Source organism: Desmodus rotundus, chromosome 10, assembly GCF_022682495.2.
Source record: "Desmodus rotundus isolate HL8 chromosome 10, HLdesRot8A.1, whole genome shotgun sequence".
Taxonomy (NCBI): domain Eukaryota; kingdom Metazoa; phylum Chordata; class Mammalia; order Chiroptera; family Phyllostomidae; genus Desmodus; species Desmodus rotundus.
In genome coordinates, this window is record NC_071396.1 from 49,159,685 (window position 1) to 49,175,436 (window position 15,752).

General features: G+C 49.0%; 1 protein-coding gene across 14 annotated transcripts in view; it reads right to left on the reverse strand.

Moving 5' to 3' along the window:
• Positions 1 to 1,445: 1,445 nt before the first annotated feature.
• The window catches only part of KLHL3 (kelch like family member 3), a 266,577-nt gene continuing 252,270 nt past the window's right edge, over positions 1,446 to 15,752 (reverse strand). For all 14 annotated transcript variants that reach the window (XM_053912760.1, XM_053912758.1, XM_053912763.1 and 11 more), the window contains 3 exons: positions 11,902 to 12,042; positions 9,634 to 9,777; positions 1,446 to 6,007 (listed from right to left, as the gene is read on the reverse strand). In XM_053912760.1, the coding sequence (XP_053768735.1) occupies positions 5,979 to 6,007; positions 9,634 to 9,777; positions 11,902 to 12,042 (314 nt within the window). In that variant the 3' untranslated portion in view covers positions 1,446 to 5,978. The remainder of the gene's footprint in view (positions 6,008 to 9,633; positions 9,778 to 11,901; positions 12,043 to 15,752) is intronic.

The following is a 15,752-nucleotide window of genomic DNA, read 5'->3' on the forward strand; positions in this document are numbered from 1 at the left end:
GGTTGTTAATCAGAGTGGGACCCCAGGACCCTGAGCAGGCAGACTTGAGAAGCTGTAGCTGAGCCAAGCCCCCTTCATAAGAGGCTCACCTCCTGCGAAGTCCAGACCTGACTCCCTGTGACCCCAGGTCATCAAGAGGAAGAGTCCAGAAAGCGGCAAGGCAGAGCAGCCAATAGAAACATCCAGCCTCCAAAGGGGCAGTGCCACCTCCCTCGGACATTGTGGATAAAAGGACAAGTCATAAAGCATTTAGCAGGGTGTCTGGCACAAAATAAGTACACCATCAATAGTGGCTACCATTGCTATCATCTCAGGAAAAACATTATTTACCAGCGATAAAAGGGGGACATTTTTGGTACAACTGGCCTGAAGAGTTGGGCTTCGGTGTTTTTCTGAAACCACGTCTGTACTCCCCAGGGGCCCCTGGTGCCGCCCTCTCCTCGGTGATGCTCAGCACACCCTTCTCCCCACCTCCTCAAGGCTGAAGTGACAGATGATTAAGGACACAGACTCTGGAGCGGCTCGATCCTTTTGCAGCCATTGCTACCTTAGGCCAATTGATCAGCCTCTCCACCTTTCATATCTCCTTCTGTGAAATGCAGATAATAGTAACTGAGAAGACTGTGATGAGGATTAAAGGCATCGATAATAAGTAAAGGACTCAGAAAAGTGCCTAGCACATGGTAAGTACTTAGAAAGTGTTAGCTTACTAAGTTATTATTATTATTATTCCATACACGTTGATATCTTACATACCAATGTAATTAACAAAGTTGTATAAATTTAATATAATTAATATTTGTTAATTTTAATATAATTAAAATTTAATAAAACATAAGAAAATACTTATAAAACCTGTAGGTATAACAAAGTTTTAAAAATCAGTGTTTATTGCCCTGGCCAGGTGGCTTAGTTGGTTGGAGCATCATCCCGTACACCAAAAGGTTGTGGGTTTGATTCCCGGTCAGGGCACATACCTAGGTTGCAGGTTCAATCCCCAGTGACGGTGAGTACAGGAGGCTGCCGATCAATGTTTCTCTCTCACATCCATGTTTCTCTCTCTCCCTTCCTCTTTTTCTAAAATCAATAATAAAATATCAGGTGAGGATAAAAATAATAAAAATAAAAGTAAAAATCAATGTTTATTTACAGCTGATCTCTGTCTCCTGTCCCCGTGCCCAGGACCAGCACACCCCTCTCACAATGCTCCGTACGCAACTGCCCACACCGCCAAACCTCTCCTGGAGGGAGGGCCCTTGGGGCCTCTTCGTAGGTCTGGCACTATTCTTGGGCAAGAGAAGAGAGACTGAAGGAGCCCAGACCCTATCCAGGAGGTCTTAAAGAGAAAAAATTTTAAATCTGAAGACACACAGGAGTAAGTCTGTCCTTTTCATGTCTGAGACATATGGAGAGGCTGGACTACAGAAATGAAACACTGAGAAAAGTTCTCACAGTTCAGCTTTTATTAAAATTAAAGTAACAAAGTACGAGAAACTAGAACCTGATTCCTGTTAAAATGATGCATTTGAGGAACTGTTGATTCAGCTAGCACTGTCACTGAGCATGTGGCAAATGTCCTTTTACAACATACAAAGGCCCTAAAGTCCAAGCAGAAAGCACCAGATCAGGGACCTTGCCCAGGTGCTGTGCTGTAGTGGATCGGTGACCAAGTGTGCCTGCCTAAGCACACCCACACCAACATACACATTCAGTGTCTTGAGTTTTCTTTCAAAGAAAGCATTTTACACATCATATACAAATTCAACAGGAAGTCCAACAAGGGCCCTTTATTGCCACTGAAACGGCGAGGGTGGGAGGGGATACCTTGAAATTTCAAAACCTAAGGCAAGAACATAGCACTAGAGCAAGTTGTTTCTCCAAATGCCGCAGCCCCATGCATTTCTGCCGTGGCTGACCCACAAGTCACGGAGCCCCATGACAGAGGCTGCACGGGGGCTCAGAGGCTGAGATTACCCACCACGGAAGACGCCTCTTCCATTCCCAAACGTTGGAAGCACTGCCGGCTCCCCTTGCCTGGTCAGTGGACGCGCAGCACAGCTGAGCGAGACGGGCGCAGGGCCCTGAATAGCGCACGTGAAAATGCACTCCAACCTCCTTGCTTCTCCAGGCAAACACTCAAAAACTCCAGTGAGCTGGAACGAGTTTGTTCCACCTCCCAGCCTGGCCCAACAAGGTGCAAACGGGGAGCATGAAGGCAATTCACATGGCCCCTGTCCCAATAATAATAAAAATAAAGATTTTTTAATGAAGCTAATGGCAGATAAATACACAAAAGAGAGCCTGGAGTGTAGACACAGCTCAAAAAACAAGTGACTCTGTAAGCGTAGTGTGAGTATCTGTGAAGCACATATCTGACACATTCTTAATGGGGCTCATGAGAGTGACCCTCTTTTAAAGCTCACGGGCAAAAGGCTTCCAAAAGGGACATCGTCTGGCAGGCGGCAAAGGCCTCCAGCTGTTGGAAGCTTCAGAAGAGTAAGGAGACAGAAGAGAGCGAAGGCCGGTCTACTAGACCTCGGACACTCCTGGGGGCACGTGCTGGAGGGCAGGCCTTTTTCTGGGGCTTCTCCATGCCACAGCGGGCCAGGCTCAGCGCCAGGCAGGGAGAATCACCAGGAGATGGACTGACCAGCCTCACCACTGCAGAAAGCGGACTCCTGAAAAGCAGACACAGTTGGGTACGTACTGAGTCTGGCTTAATGTTAGTCCCTAAGGGTTTCAAGAAACACCAGTGATTGTATTTTCTACCCACAGCTACTGAAAAATCAGTTTTGGGAGCATGAGAAACACAGGGACAATGGCTACAGGCATGGACCACGTTTAAGAGTGAATAACATATAGTATAGAACATAATATTTCACTATCATGGACAATAAAAAGCAATTCAAATATCCTGAAAAATTATCTTATAAAAATATCTACATTAAAATTTTAGCCTGAAAGCTGTAGCTTCAGGCATATAAAAAGGCAATCTTTGAAAGGATCTGGCTCAGGAATATACGAATATTACACAACAGGTATCAAAGTAAGACAGCTCAAAAGCATCTCAGGAGATGTTGCAACTGGTATGTCATGAAACAGATTTAAGTATTCTTATTGCATAGCAGAAAATGAGGTCACTTTCATTTGCATAATACTGCAACTTTTTAGATAGAGAGATACCATTGGGTACTTATGAGAAGTAACTTTGGAATTCAGAGTCTGACTTCTACGTAGTCAAAATCAACAACCAAGTAGCATCTAAGCTGCTTCTAACCTTGGGCCACAACTGCACTTCATCGCTGTGACCAGATTTCGGGCACACCCCTGGCAAAGCTGCACTCACAAGTCGCTGTGGCCGCCTGAATGGGCGTCAGGGGTTCCTCCACCACCAGCACAGACTTGACAATGAGCCTGTTGTGCCCACTGCGGAGCGAGAACAGTACCTGGCGATGAAGAGACATCCCGTTTTTGATGGCATCCGTGAGCAGTTAGAGCAGTTGGCTTTTGGGTGATGACATACCAGTGTTCTAGAGTCCCCACGAGAAAGGACACAGGAGGATTAAGTGAACGTGGCCTCGGCAGCACTACCAGTAGGGCTGTGCTTCCTTGGAAGGGAGACGGGAGGTGGAACCAATAGCAAAAATCCAAAAGCAGGGAACATGGCTGTCTGGCTTTCAGGGAAGGGACCCTTCTGGGAAGATGATACACAAACAGTAGCCCGTCCCACTCAAGAGTGAAAGTCCCCAACGTGGTGGGGGCGGGGAGGGGAGACCTCACCTTTCATCTGAGCTCAGAGCTGTGTGAACAGCACATATCAGACCTGACCTCATCCCCAGCACCCCCACACCCCAAAACTAAGTCCCAAACCTTCCTCAGAGAGGGAGGAAGAACATTAGGAACAAAAAGCTCATTCCGTCAGCTTCCAACCCAGAGCCAGGCAGAGGTCTGAAACCAGTCGTCACCAGTGCCAGAGGTGAGGGGGCACCCAACTGAAAGTGGGCCTTGATTGCTCTGGAGATTTCTTCCAGGTCCATCAAAGCTGGGTACTTCAGCCTCTTCCCAAGGCTACTAAAACTTCTGGGTGCCTTGGTCCTCTCCAAATGTCTCACTGAAATAACATCTGCTCATTAGAAGTTTCATCTTCAAGAGTTCAGTGTTTAGTGCACAATAAATGTCCTGTAAATATATAAAGTGGCCAACTAGCCGGGAAGATCCTGGGTTTGTAACTGTGAGGATGAGGTGGGGGGAAGGCCAGTCACTACAGTATCTGCTTAGAAGGAGACCAGATGTATCAGAAGCCCAATAGCAGGGTTCACATAGCCCCTTGCCTCCCTTTAAGGGGACCGTGACCTTATGGATGGCTAAACCCTGCCCCCAAGGTGTAAGACTGTTCTCCAGAGACAAGCCCTCCGCTCCTTAATCCCGATATAAAGAACTTGCTAGTTCAGGGACAGCACGGCTTTAAGGTTCTTCTTCTTTTTTTTTTTTTAATGCAAATGACTGTGCACCTTCAAATACCCGCCTCCCTCCAGATTCTTGAAGTTCTGTCATTAATAATTTTTACCTGTAAATTAGCAAAGTTCTCATTAGCTCCTCTCTTAAAATGCAAGTACCCCCTAAGACTATACTTTCAGGGATCATTTCTATAGTTCACTGAAATGCAAGTACCCCTGAGAGAGATCACACTTCCAGGGCCCACCACCATCTCCCTCCCCATGGGGGAAGCAAGGTGGAGGGGAGTGCGGAGGGTTGGAGAGAGGGCACAGGCCCTGGGGTGGGGAGAGCATGGGGAAAGGAAGACAGGCCACCAGACACGGCCATCATTACAAAGTGCCAAGGGCCAGCCCCAGGCAGCGTGCTCCTTTGAAGGCATCCATGTCCCTCTGAGTCACACGTGACCCCGTCCACACAGGGACAAACCTATCTTTGGGTTTGAAGGTAGAGTGACCTTTACTTATCCCCCAAGTCAGAACACTTTCAAGGGTAAATAGGATGTTGTGAATAATTACTCCTGGGTAAGACGCATAATGGGGACTTTTATGTCCTGAAAAAATCCAGAAGTAGGATTCTCTCCGAGACCATTGTGGGCAGGGACTGAAGCCTTCCCACTTTGGATTTTTTTTGCTTTTGTTTTCCACATGTATTTTTTTTCCCTAGTGTCTTACTCAGGCTTCTCTGAAGAGCTAGTTTTCCCAGCTGAAGAGACACAAAATCTCCCAAGCCTGGAATCCACAACATCAAAGACCAGTGGTCCAAAGACCGAGCGGTTCTCGTGTGCTTCCTGTAGGAGAGTCCGAGGAAGAGCCCCCGGTTGAGCGGCCAGGGCACCCACTCGCTCCCGGTTCTGGCACGCAGAGGACTCAGTGCAGCTCTGAGAACACCCAGCTCTTCTGCAGGCAGTGCCAGTAGTCAAGGCCAGTGTGTGGGTGTGGCCAGAGCACCGCTTGCGGCCACTCCTGCACATTCCTGTCCAACCGGCCTTCCGGCAGACCGCAGCCGCAGTAGTCTCAGGGTGCCCACGGGGCAAGTCCAGAGGACAGGTTTCTGTGATTTGATTGTTAGCAGAGCGGAAGGATCAGTAGTACAGAAAACCAGTAGACTGCCACTCCACGCCCCGACTTAGTGAGATACCGTATTCTAAATACATGTATACACACACTCACACACATGCACACACACATACACACACTCGCTCTCACGCACTCTCTCTCTCTCACGTTGTCCCTGTAGAAACCCAAAAACACCCCAAGGTGCCACCTGAGGCTATCAGAAACCCACTGCTTAGGACAGAGGCCAAAACCCCTCAGGGGTGCAGGAGGTGGGTCCTCGGGCTTCACTCCGGACTCCCCGCTGCCAAGTCGGAGGAGGACAGTTCTCGCTCCACTGCAGACTCTCCCAGTGAATCGTGATCCCTCCGTTCTGAGTCCCAGGCAGCACCTCTCCCATCCCCCACCTCCTGGCAGTGGGAGTTGGGGTCACAAGGGCTTATGAATCACAGCAACACCTAAAATGAAAGGGGGAGAAAGTTATCATCTTAGCCTCTCCGAAGTTTTTCAGAGTCCTGACATCTTAAGCCACAGCAAGGGAAAAGGACATAGTTGGTACCCAGATGCTGAAGGGCTGTGGATTCAGGCTGCCAGCAGCTGGCTGTCGCCCATTCTAACAGCCAGGTCTGCACAACCCACGAGCACAGTGCCCCGACGCCGCAGTCTTACCACACCGTCACACAAATCATCTCTTACCGTAACAACGCCCCTTCCCAACCCCAGCACTGAGCTCAACGATGCTCAGCACCCTCACCCAGAGGCAGCTGCACAGCTCAAAGTTTGTATCCCTGTAAGAGAAGTCATGAGTAATTCACATCTACTTTTAAAAGACACTGGAATGAACCAGAAAGAACAGACTGCTTTCATGAAATAAGAAAAACTGAACCGCAACCCCACCTCTGCCACCAGTCAAGCTTCACTGTAGCCTCTTTACCTCTCTGGGCTCAGGTCCAACACTATCCAATGTCACCTAACTGAAGGCCCTCTCCAGTGCTGAGTTCCATACTTGGATAAACACTCCAGACACGTCTGTATGTGCGGCGGTTTTAGCCAAGCTGAACCACACTACACAGCGAACTCTGTAAATCCACATAGGACCCCGAAACCCCTCTGTGGTGGCCTGAGGCCGTGGCAGATAATGTAGGTTGATTCAGCCAACATCCCTCTTATTTGCCGTCCTCTACTATGGTGTCCAGCTTCCCACACTGCCTTTCGGCTGAAAGTGCCATGTGAGCTGGGCCTGGCCAACATGATTGTAAATGGAAGTCTGCCGGCGCTACAACTTTGGCTTTGTCCCTTGTCCTGCTTGGAGTGCTTGCAACGCCCAAGGGACAGCAGAAGCTATTAATAAAGCTGGCAGGACGGAAAAGACAGGAGAAGCCTGGTTCTTCAGTGACAGTCTGGGACCTTCACTTCTTTCTTCCTGAGACAAATACAATCCTTTCATATGTGAATAAAAGTATCCGTGAATTTTTCTGGTACCTGCTGCTAAACAAAACCTCACCTTATAGGCAGGATCTACAGGTAGGGTGGCCACTGGAGCCTTCGTTTGACACATTCGTGACTACAGAATCTTCTGGTGGAAGATGAAATTAAGAGAGAACTGCTGAAGGAAACCCCAGGATGCCCCCTGGTGAGATTCTGCTGAGAAATTCATTTCACGTTAATTTCCAGGTAAAGGCACAGACAGTAGTAGTAGAGCCTGGAGGTAGAGGGCCTGAGTCCTCAGACCCAGACACGCTGCCTGCACCTCGGGCTGCCCTTTCACGGGGCAGCTTTCTTTTTTTTAAAGCAGACTCCTATATTGTTTTTCACTTTCTCTTTTTATTATAAAAGTAAAAATAGTCCCATTATGGAAAACACAGAAGAACACAAAAGAAAAAAAAAAACCTTAGTCCCTTCATACAAAGAGAATCACCATTACTTTTTGACACATTTCCTGGCGTCTAACCCTAACCACAGTACTTTCCTGAGTGGTGGCGACGTGCCAAGCAGGCACACGCTAAGCACTTTCCAACCACAATCGTGTTTCACTCTCCCAACAGCCCTAAGAGGCTTGGTATCATTTTATTCTCGTTTAACAAATGATAATTTTATTCTGGTTTAACAAATGAGAAAACAGAGGTTCCGCCAGGTTGATGACCTTGCCCAGAGTCCCAGGGCTAGAGGCAGAGCTGGGATTCAAACTCAGACCTGACTCTGATACCCTCCATCCGCAGCTCTTCAACCCCCCACGGCCCAGGACCACATGACTGAGCTTGCATGGTGCATACATTTCGCACCCTCCTTCTTTAACCTAACAATCTGTCACAAATATTTTCTCAAGGCATTAAAAATACTTTCACTGTATAAATATTCCACAGTTGATTTAACTGTTTCCCTCATGTCAGACATTAAGTAGTTAGTTTTTTGCTATTATAAATAATGCTCCAAAATAATTTTGTCCATAAATCTCTGTGTTTTGGGCCATTTCCTTAGATTCTAAGCTAACGGAATCACTCAGTCAGTGGGTCTGAAGACACATTTGCTTGTCTCCTTCCCACCTAGGTCTGGAGTGAGCAGACAAAAAAAGACACGGACAGGAAATATTCAGCACGTATACAAAATTCTAACCACTCACACTGACGTCTTCCCAAGGCGTGCGTGGAGCCCAGGAGCGCCCCTCACTGGCCTCCCTGCCTCCTGCTAAAAAGTTTCCTGCTCGTCCCACTATGACTCCAGAAAAAAAATGACGACAGTGCTGGTTTTACTAACTAGCCATGAGAACAGAATCACACTAGGATGGAAACGCCTCTAAAATCTTTTACGTCGAATAGAGAGAAATCCTAAGTGAGGAGGGAAAAGTGAAATAAGTTCACTGCACTTGAAGCCTTGTGTTGACAGAATGTGTGAGGTGATACAAACCCCTTTGAGCCTGCACGGCCCAACCTTCCTGTGCCCTGAAATCCAGACAAGAAGGAGCGACTGACCTTTCTAACACAAAACGGGAATAAGAATGCCATCAGTCGTCCCTGTGTAGATTAAATGAGATCGTGGTCCTAAAGCGTTTAGGATTGTGTCTGGCACGTTGTACGTGCTCGGTAAATACCTGTTAGCTCTAATTAACCCAGTTTCTGGAAAACCAGATAGAAGGAGCTGGACTACGTGATGCACACGTGTTTGCTTGTCTCCCTGCAGACCCCTGACCTTAGCAGCACCAACCCTGCCCTGCGCCTCACCAAACCTGTCACACAGTCTCCCCAGGAAAAAGCCTCACGCCTTCTCCTTCCTCCAGCCTCTCGTGTGAAATGCTTTTTCCCCACAACCCTGAGCTGGGGTTGTACAAAGGGCATGGGTTTGGGAGTCACACCTGGGTTTGAATTCTGGCTTCGCCATTTTTTAGCTGTGTGGTCTTGGGCAGGTTACTCAAGCCCTCTAAACCGCAGTTTCATAATCCGTAACACGGAAGGGTACAGTCCCATTTGACAAGAGGGTTGTTGACGATACATGAGCAAATTCCATGCTGTACTTAACACACTGCCCCGTGGCACAGGGAGGAGGAGCCGACACCGGGCAGACTTCTGGTGGCTGTGATCCGCCCCCCATGTTTAATCAAGCCCCAGCTCCTTCAGGAAGTGTGCCCTGACCCCACCGGCTCGCACCTGTCGCATCCTAAAGCCTGTGCCGAGCACTCCATTCAGAGCCTGTGTGTGCACCCTCTCGTATCTCCTGGTTTGTGTAGGCAGACCTTACCTTTCCGATTTACTCTCTGGGAAGCAAGAACTGGATCTTATTCCACCTAGAAGACTGGCACGAGACACACCGGGAATGGCAATAAAATTCTAAAGCCTCTTAGGATGACTTAGATCAATTGGAAGGGCCTCCCTGGTGCACTGTGTTAAGATTTCTGAGGCTACTTTCAGGTTTGCTGGGGAACAAGTGCTAATTATGGGCATGTTAGTGGGCACAGAATGAAGGAGTGGTGACATGTGACAATTAGCTGCCCTCCCTGGAGGAGGCACTCAATCCCCAGATAAGCAAGCTTCTCCCTCCGCCCCACCAGTGCCCCTAGTGTGGGGCGAGGGTGGGGGTGGGGCACACTGACCTGCATAGCTCCGCCCCGTGCTCATGTTGGTTGGCAGCAGCGTCCACTTGTCAGTGACGGGATTGTAGTACTCCACCGAGGCCAAGTTGCAGGACCCGTCATCCCCTCCGACCACATACAGGAGCCCGTTCACTGCACAGACCCCTGGGAATCAAACAGAAGCCATAGGGAATATGACAGCCGGAGCACTGGGGGCCGGAATGGACGAGAGACAAAACTGGACTTTGTCTTTCAAGGACTGAGAAGACAGCGGGGGTCTGGACTAGTGCAGTGATGGGCACAATTACGTCTCAGAAGAAAGAGCGCTGCCTGTGATGTCCGGCATATGGGTTGTCCTGCAGGCTCTTTGTCTCCTGGTCATGGCAGCACAGAGAACCGGCTCCACGGGTCTGAGTTTACTCAACAGAAGTGCATACTGACATTAGCCACGGGCCCCGCGGACCCCCCTTCTGGCCAGGGAGCCTTCACTACTAGCTAGTCCGACAACCGTTCCCTGTTCCTGACTCTGCGCACATGCAGAGCACAGGCCGCTTTCTACTGGAGCATCGCTGCCCGGTGTGTGCAGGCCTCCCAAGCCCTGAGCCACGGAACGAGACACGCAGGGGATTTCATGCATGCTTATACCACTCTGCTTGCACGTTTCTCCCCGACAAACCCTGTCACGTTCACATGGTGTGGTGCTAATGGTTGTATCTGTGACCCTTCACATAACTGGGGTCTAAATCCGCACACAGTTCCCAAGGATGTGGCCTTCCGCCCACCCTGATCTCAGAGTGAACTGGTCTGGATGCAAGGTCTCATCAGTGCGGACTCAAAATAGGAAAACACAATTCTTGCTCATCAAGTCTTTGAAAGTCCATAGTCCAAAATACTGTGTATTTTTTCAAAATTAGAGTAAGGCATCGATGATGCTCAAAAAGTAGTCGTCGTCAGTGCTGGGGAAGACACTGTCAACTACTAGTGAGGGTGAAGCGCACCGCCTTCCCAGATGGTGCGGTCAGCACAGGCGCCCCGACTCAAAAATCCCACTGCCGGCCTTTTATTCTAAAGGGCAGTTTTAGATGGACGCATTGATTAACTCTAAGGGCCATCTATCATAACCAAAGCATTGCTCATAGAAAAGATGGAAATACCCTAAAGTGTCCACTAGGAGGTTAGTTATTTAAATTATGATATTGGCATTTAAAATAATATCAATGTAAATATATTTAGTGTTACAATAAGATATTCATGGAAGATTATAAAATGAATTTAAAAGGCAAGTTATCAAACAGTATTACAGAGTGATTTAATTTCTGTATAAAAATAGAAATACCCCTATGTGAATGTGTGCACATATATACATTTACATCGAGATTTAATTCTCCAACTCTGGACAGACTGGCCGTCGAGAAGGCCCTGTAATTCCTCATGGCGAGGCTTAAGGCCGAGTGGCAGCAGGCTCAGACAACGAGCAAATTAATAAACTCTCCTCTGTCTCAGCTTCAACAAGTCCGTACAAATGGGCTTCGCAAACAGGTAATCTGAGTGTAAAGGAAATGAATCTGCCTGAAAGTCACCTGTTCGTCTTTCTAGCCTGAGAAGCTGGGCTAAGCCAACACTTCCACAGAGTAAGGAGGCTAAAAGCAGGCATACCAACAATAGGGCAGGACCCACAGGGCAAAGTTCTTAAAATAAAATAGTTTAATAGGGATATCAGGTTCCAGGAATAAAACCTAATCACGGTAAGGTAAATCATTTCTACAGAAAGGAAAACAGGAGGGAAGGAAAGACAGGAAGTACAAAGAAGGGAATAAGGGAAGTTGTCCAGTTGAAGAATTAATCATAAATCCTTCACGGGTACCCCTGAAAGGAAAGAGATTGGTTTCGGGGGGAAAATGAGAGGTTCTCATAGCCAGGTATGGCAAAGACAAGACCAAGTGTCATTGTGTGGCCACGTCCCCACAGCCCTGCGTCCAACAAAGCCATCGGGCAGGGGCATGGATGTCAGTCAGAGGGCTTTTCTGTGTCTCTGTTCATCTATGTGCAGTGAAAGCCAGCACCCTTCACTGAGAGGCAAGGAACCTCTACACCTAAGTGGGGGACCCTGTGGCTAGCGTTTGGGGTTCCAAGCTCTCCCTCCCCTAGCTCAGAGCCCATCAGCAAATGGACACTCCCTGTTCACGGTACGAGCTCAGCCCCAGGCCCTGGGGTCTCTTTCAAAGCCAGGGTTTGCGGGGACAAAAGACCCACGACCCCCGAGGCGAGGTGGAGAGGGCAGCCACATACCTGCATTGCGCCGGCACATGTTCATGTCTGCCACCTGCTTCCAGGTGTTTGTTCCAGGGTCATAAACCTCGACACTCTTCCTCACCAAGGGCCCATCATGCCCACCTGTGGCGTACAGCTGCCCGCTGAGGACCCCAACTCCTGAAAGGCAGAGCACAGTGTCCCAGCCACAGGCTGACTACAGTGACCAGAAACCAGGAGGCCTAGTGTCCAGGCCTGGACAGCCATCACCAGCAGGGTGATGTACGGAATGCCGTTTTGTTCCCTTGGACTTCAGTGTCCTTGTCTGGAAAACAAATATAATGATACCCTGCCACCTCATGTGACTGTCAACCTGTAAACATCAAAATAAAAAGTGAATATGGCCCCATTTTGACTTAGAGAAACAAAAACTATATTTTATGTACATTCGTAAACGAGGGGGGACCCTCCAAAAACCAGAATTATCTTCCAGAAGGTGGGCCCCTTGTAGCACAGGCTTCCCCTGCTGAGGGTTCTAGGACCCATCTGTATCAGTGTACCAGCTGGTGTTGTTATGAGAGGCTGTGTTCAGCTTCAGTGAATTTTTTTGAAGACTCTTTCAATGTGTTTGCCCGTTTCATGATGGGATATTTATGAGCGCACCTGCCCACACCGCGTGCAGAGTGCTCAGCAGTTTGACCAAAAATGGCATGACTCCCATGCTCCACCCGCCCTATTCACCCAATCTTGCCCCAAGCAACATTTTTTTGTTGTTTTCCTGGGTGAAAAAAGTCCTCAAAGGGAAACGTTTTGCTGATGTGGAAGAGGTGAAACAAATAAACAAACAAAAAGAAAAATGGCAAAAGCACTAACAGGCATCAAAGTTGACGAGTTCAAAAACTGTTTTGAGCAGTGGGAAAAATGTCTCGATAGGAGTGCGGCATCACATGGAGAGCACTTTGAAGGCAACTGAAGTTTAAACATGTAAGAATAAATACACAGATTTTTATAAATAAATTCTGGGTTTTTTGGGTCCCCCCTCATACATAAAGTGTGTGTAAATAAATGGAGGCTTCCTATACATAGAAAAAATGGACGGGAAGAACTCCACCACAACAGTAAAAGCAGTTATTTCTGAGTGGTAAAATGGTATTTCTTCTCCTTTTGCCTTTCTACATTGCCTACTTTTCCTTCACTGTTGTGTTACTTCTCTTACTCAGCCCGGGTACCAGTTGCACGGAAAGAACTGAAGATGGAAACTGGCCACACGGCAGGTGGACTGAGGTCACTACAGCGAGACCTTCCTGCTGCCTTGAGGCAGAAGCTGTTCCCTCCCTCCCCACCAACCTTTGCTCTCCTCTTAAGTGGCAGAGGGGCATTCAATCAGTCGGTGTTGACAGACCTCAGCTGAGTGCCAGAATTGCATCCCTTAACACAGTCAAGAAAATAAAAGCCAGGCCCTGGCCAGTGTGGCTCTGTTGGAGCGCTGTCCCATAAACCAAAAGGCCACAGGTTTAACTCCTGGTCAGGGCATATGCCTAGGTTACTGGTTCAAGTCTCTCATCGATATTACTCTCCCTCTCTCTCTCCCTCCCTTCTCTTCTCTTTAAAACTAATAAGCATGTTCTTCGGTGAGGATTTTTTTTAAAAGCCGGACAGGAGGAGGGTGGCACAGTACCCTAGAAAGACCAACTGACCTGGTGGCTGGGACACATGGGTTCCGGCCGGGGTCTCAGTTTTCCCATTGTACAGTGAGGGCGAGGCTAGGCCAGTAGCCCCCATGCACCACGGCCTGCTCCAGGGGCAGGCTGCATCTCAATGAGCTGGGAGCTTTTCAAAAGCCTAGACTGCAGGGCTCCACTCCCAGAGACACTGGTTGTGAATTGGAAAAAGTACCTCAAGTGATATGGGTGTACAGCCAAGTTTTAGACCCAAGGACTTGATTTCTAGGATATAAACTTCATATGGACAGGGACCATATGCGTCTTATCACATGTGTTTCCCTCCGCTCCGTCCCTGTGGTAGGTTCTCAACAAATACTGTCTGAATGACAAAATTCATAAAATCTCATTGGGCAATTACAGTAGTTGGCTAGTGGTTCCTGCAGTTGCCCAAAACCAACAGCAGATGGTGGTGTTATACCAACAATGGCTATTCCCTGGGCTCCGGATAATAAAATTCAATGTTCTAAAGCTACCTTGCCTTCCCTGCCTCCATATGCACCAGGAGCCAGCATACACTGGGACCAGGAAATGGCCTCTGTCCCCACGCCATCTGCTGGCAGTTGCCCGTCCCTGCTGAGGAAGCAGGCAGCCCTCCAGGCACTCAGGGGTACCACTGACTTTTTGCAGGCAGCCTCCTCCACAAACATTCACGCAGAGGCTTCCTGACTTGCAGCCACAGGGGCTCCTGGCACCACGGTGGGCCTCAAGCAACCAGAGGTCAGGGTCCTTGGATCCCCAGCCACCAAAGACCATCCTCCACCAGCAGTGTGTGGGTTCCGCAGTCCAGAGGTGAGGCTTCCCCAAATCTCATGAATGTGAAGCACTGATGAAAGGCTGGCTGGGAGCCTGCGGAGAGAGCCCGCCTCTGGGAGCGAGACCAGTGCCTCAGACAAGGCCACTGTGCTTCCCTGGAGCACAGGCAGTAGGGCTGCAACCACCCAGGGCTTCCAAGCCAGGTGAGAGGCGGAGCAGCCCGAGGGGTCCCCACTCAGCAATAACCCCGAACAGCCTGGCAGGGACAGAGCAGTGTGGCCTCCAAAGGCAGCTCCGCCCACGAGACGCGCCTGGACTTCCTAAGGCAGGTCTGCTCCTGGCTCCACGCGGGGCTGCACTTCCACACTTTCTGCTTGAGACGCTTCTAGAAGCAGCCCCACATTCCAGCGTGTGCTGCCCCACTGCTGCTGAGCCGTCCCTGCATTCCTGGGCTTTAAACACCTGCTCTCACACCTCAAGTCACAGAGGATTTTTAAGAAGGACAAAGAAGACTCTACCAAGACTCTATAAGCCACAAGTACTGAAAGAGCTCTGTGAAGGAAGAAGAACCGTGGGATTGGTGAGTTGAACTGGCCCCAAGGGAACATCTACTGCAGCCCACTCATTTCACATCTCAGGGACCTGAGGCCAGGAAGGGGGAAGAGACTTGAGCAGACCCGGCCCAGGCCTCCTGACTCCCATGACTTGCTGCCTGTTCAGGAAGTGCCAGCCCATCGGGACCAGCAGACACAAGCTCCCTCAAACTGCATTCCAAACACAGTGTCTTGTAAGTGGGATCATGCAGCTTTTCTTTGCTAACCAGTGAACACAGTATTTTAATATTGAGAAATATTAAAACAGCAGAATTTTTAAGGAATGCTGAGGAAGTGATCATGTATTTAGTACTATAAATGATATCACAGCTCAATCTTCAAAAATACAAAAAAAAGAGAAAGGAATAACAATGCAGGGAAGAACTCCCAACTGTGGCTTCCCTTCCCAGAAGTCACACAGCTTTCCTGCCAGAGACCGGTTGGTCATCAGTCACCACTCCCCGCAGGAACTGGGAGAGGAAGCCAGTGCCCAGGCTCCAAGGCCTCGCAGACCCTCTCCTCTGGGCCTCTAAGATGATGGGGGAAGACAAAACAGGAAGAAGGGAATGCTGCTCCACTTCCTGGAAAATCCCAAAGGACCACACAGAGCCTAGTCTTCCCACAGGAAGTAAAAGTGGGAAGCCATGCTCTCCCCCTGGGGGCTGGGGGCTGAAGTGGAGGAAGGTGAGTGGGGGGTGACATAAGATTATCCCCAAGTATGAGCACTAATAGCTTGGCTGTCAGCCCCTGAGACAGAGACACCAGACAAGCGAGTTCTGGCTTCTCCACTGAAGACTGGGATGTCTAGCTGTGCTTGTCC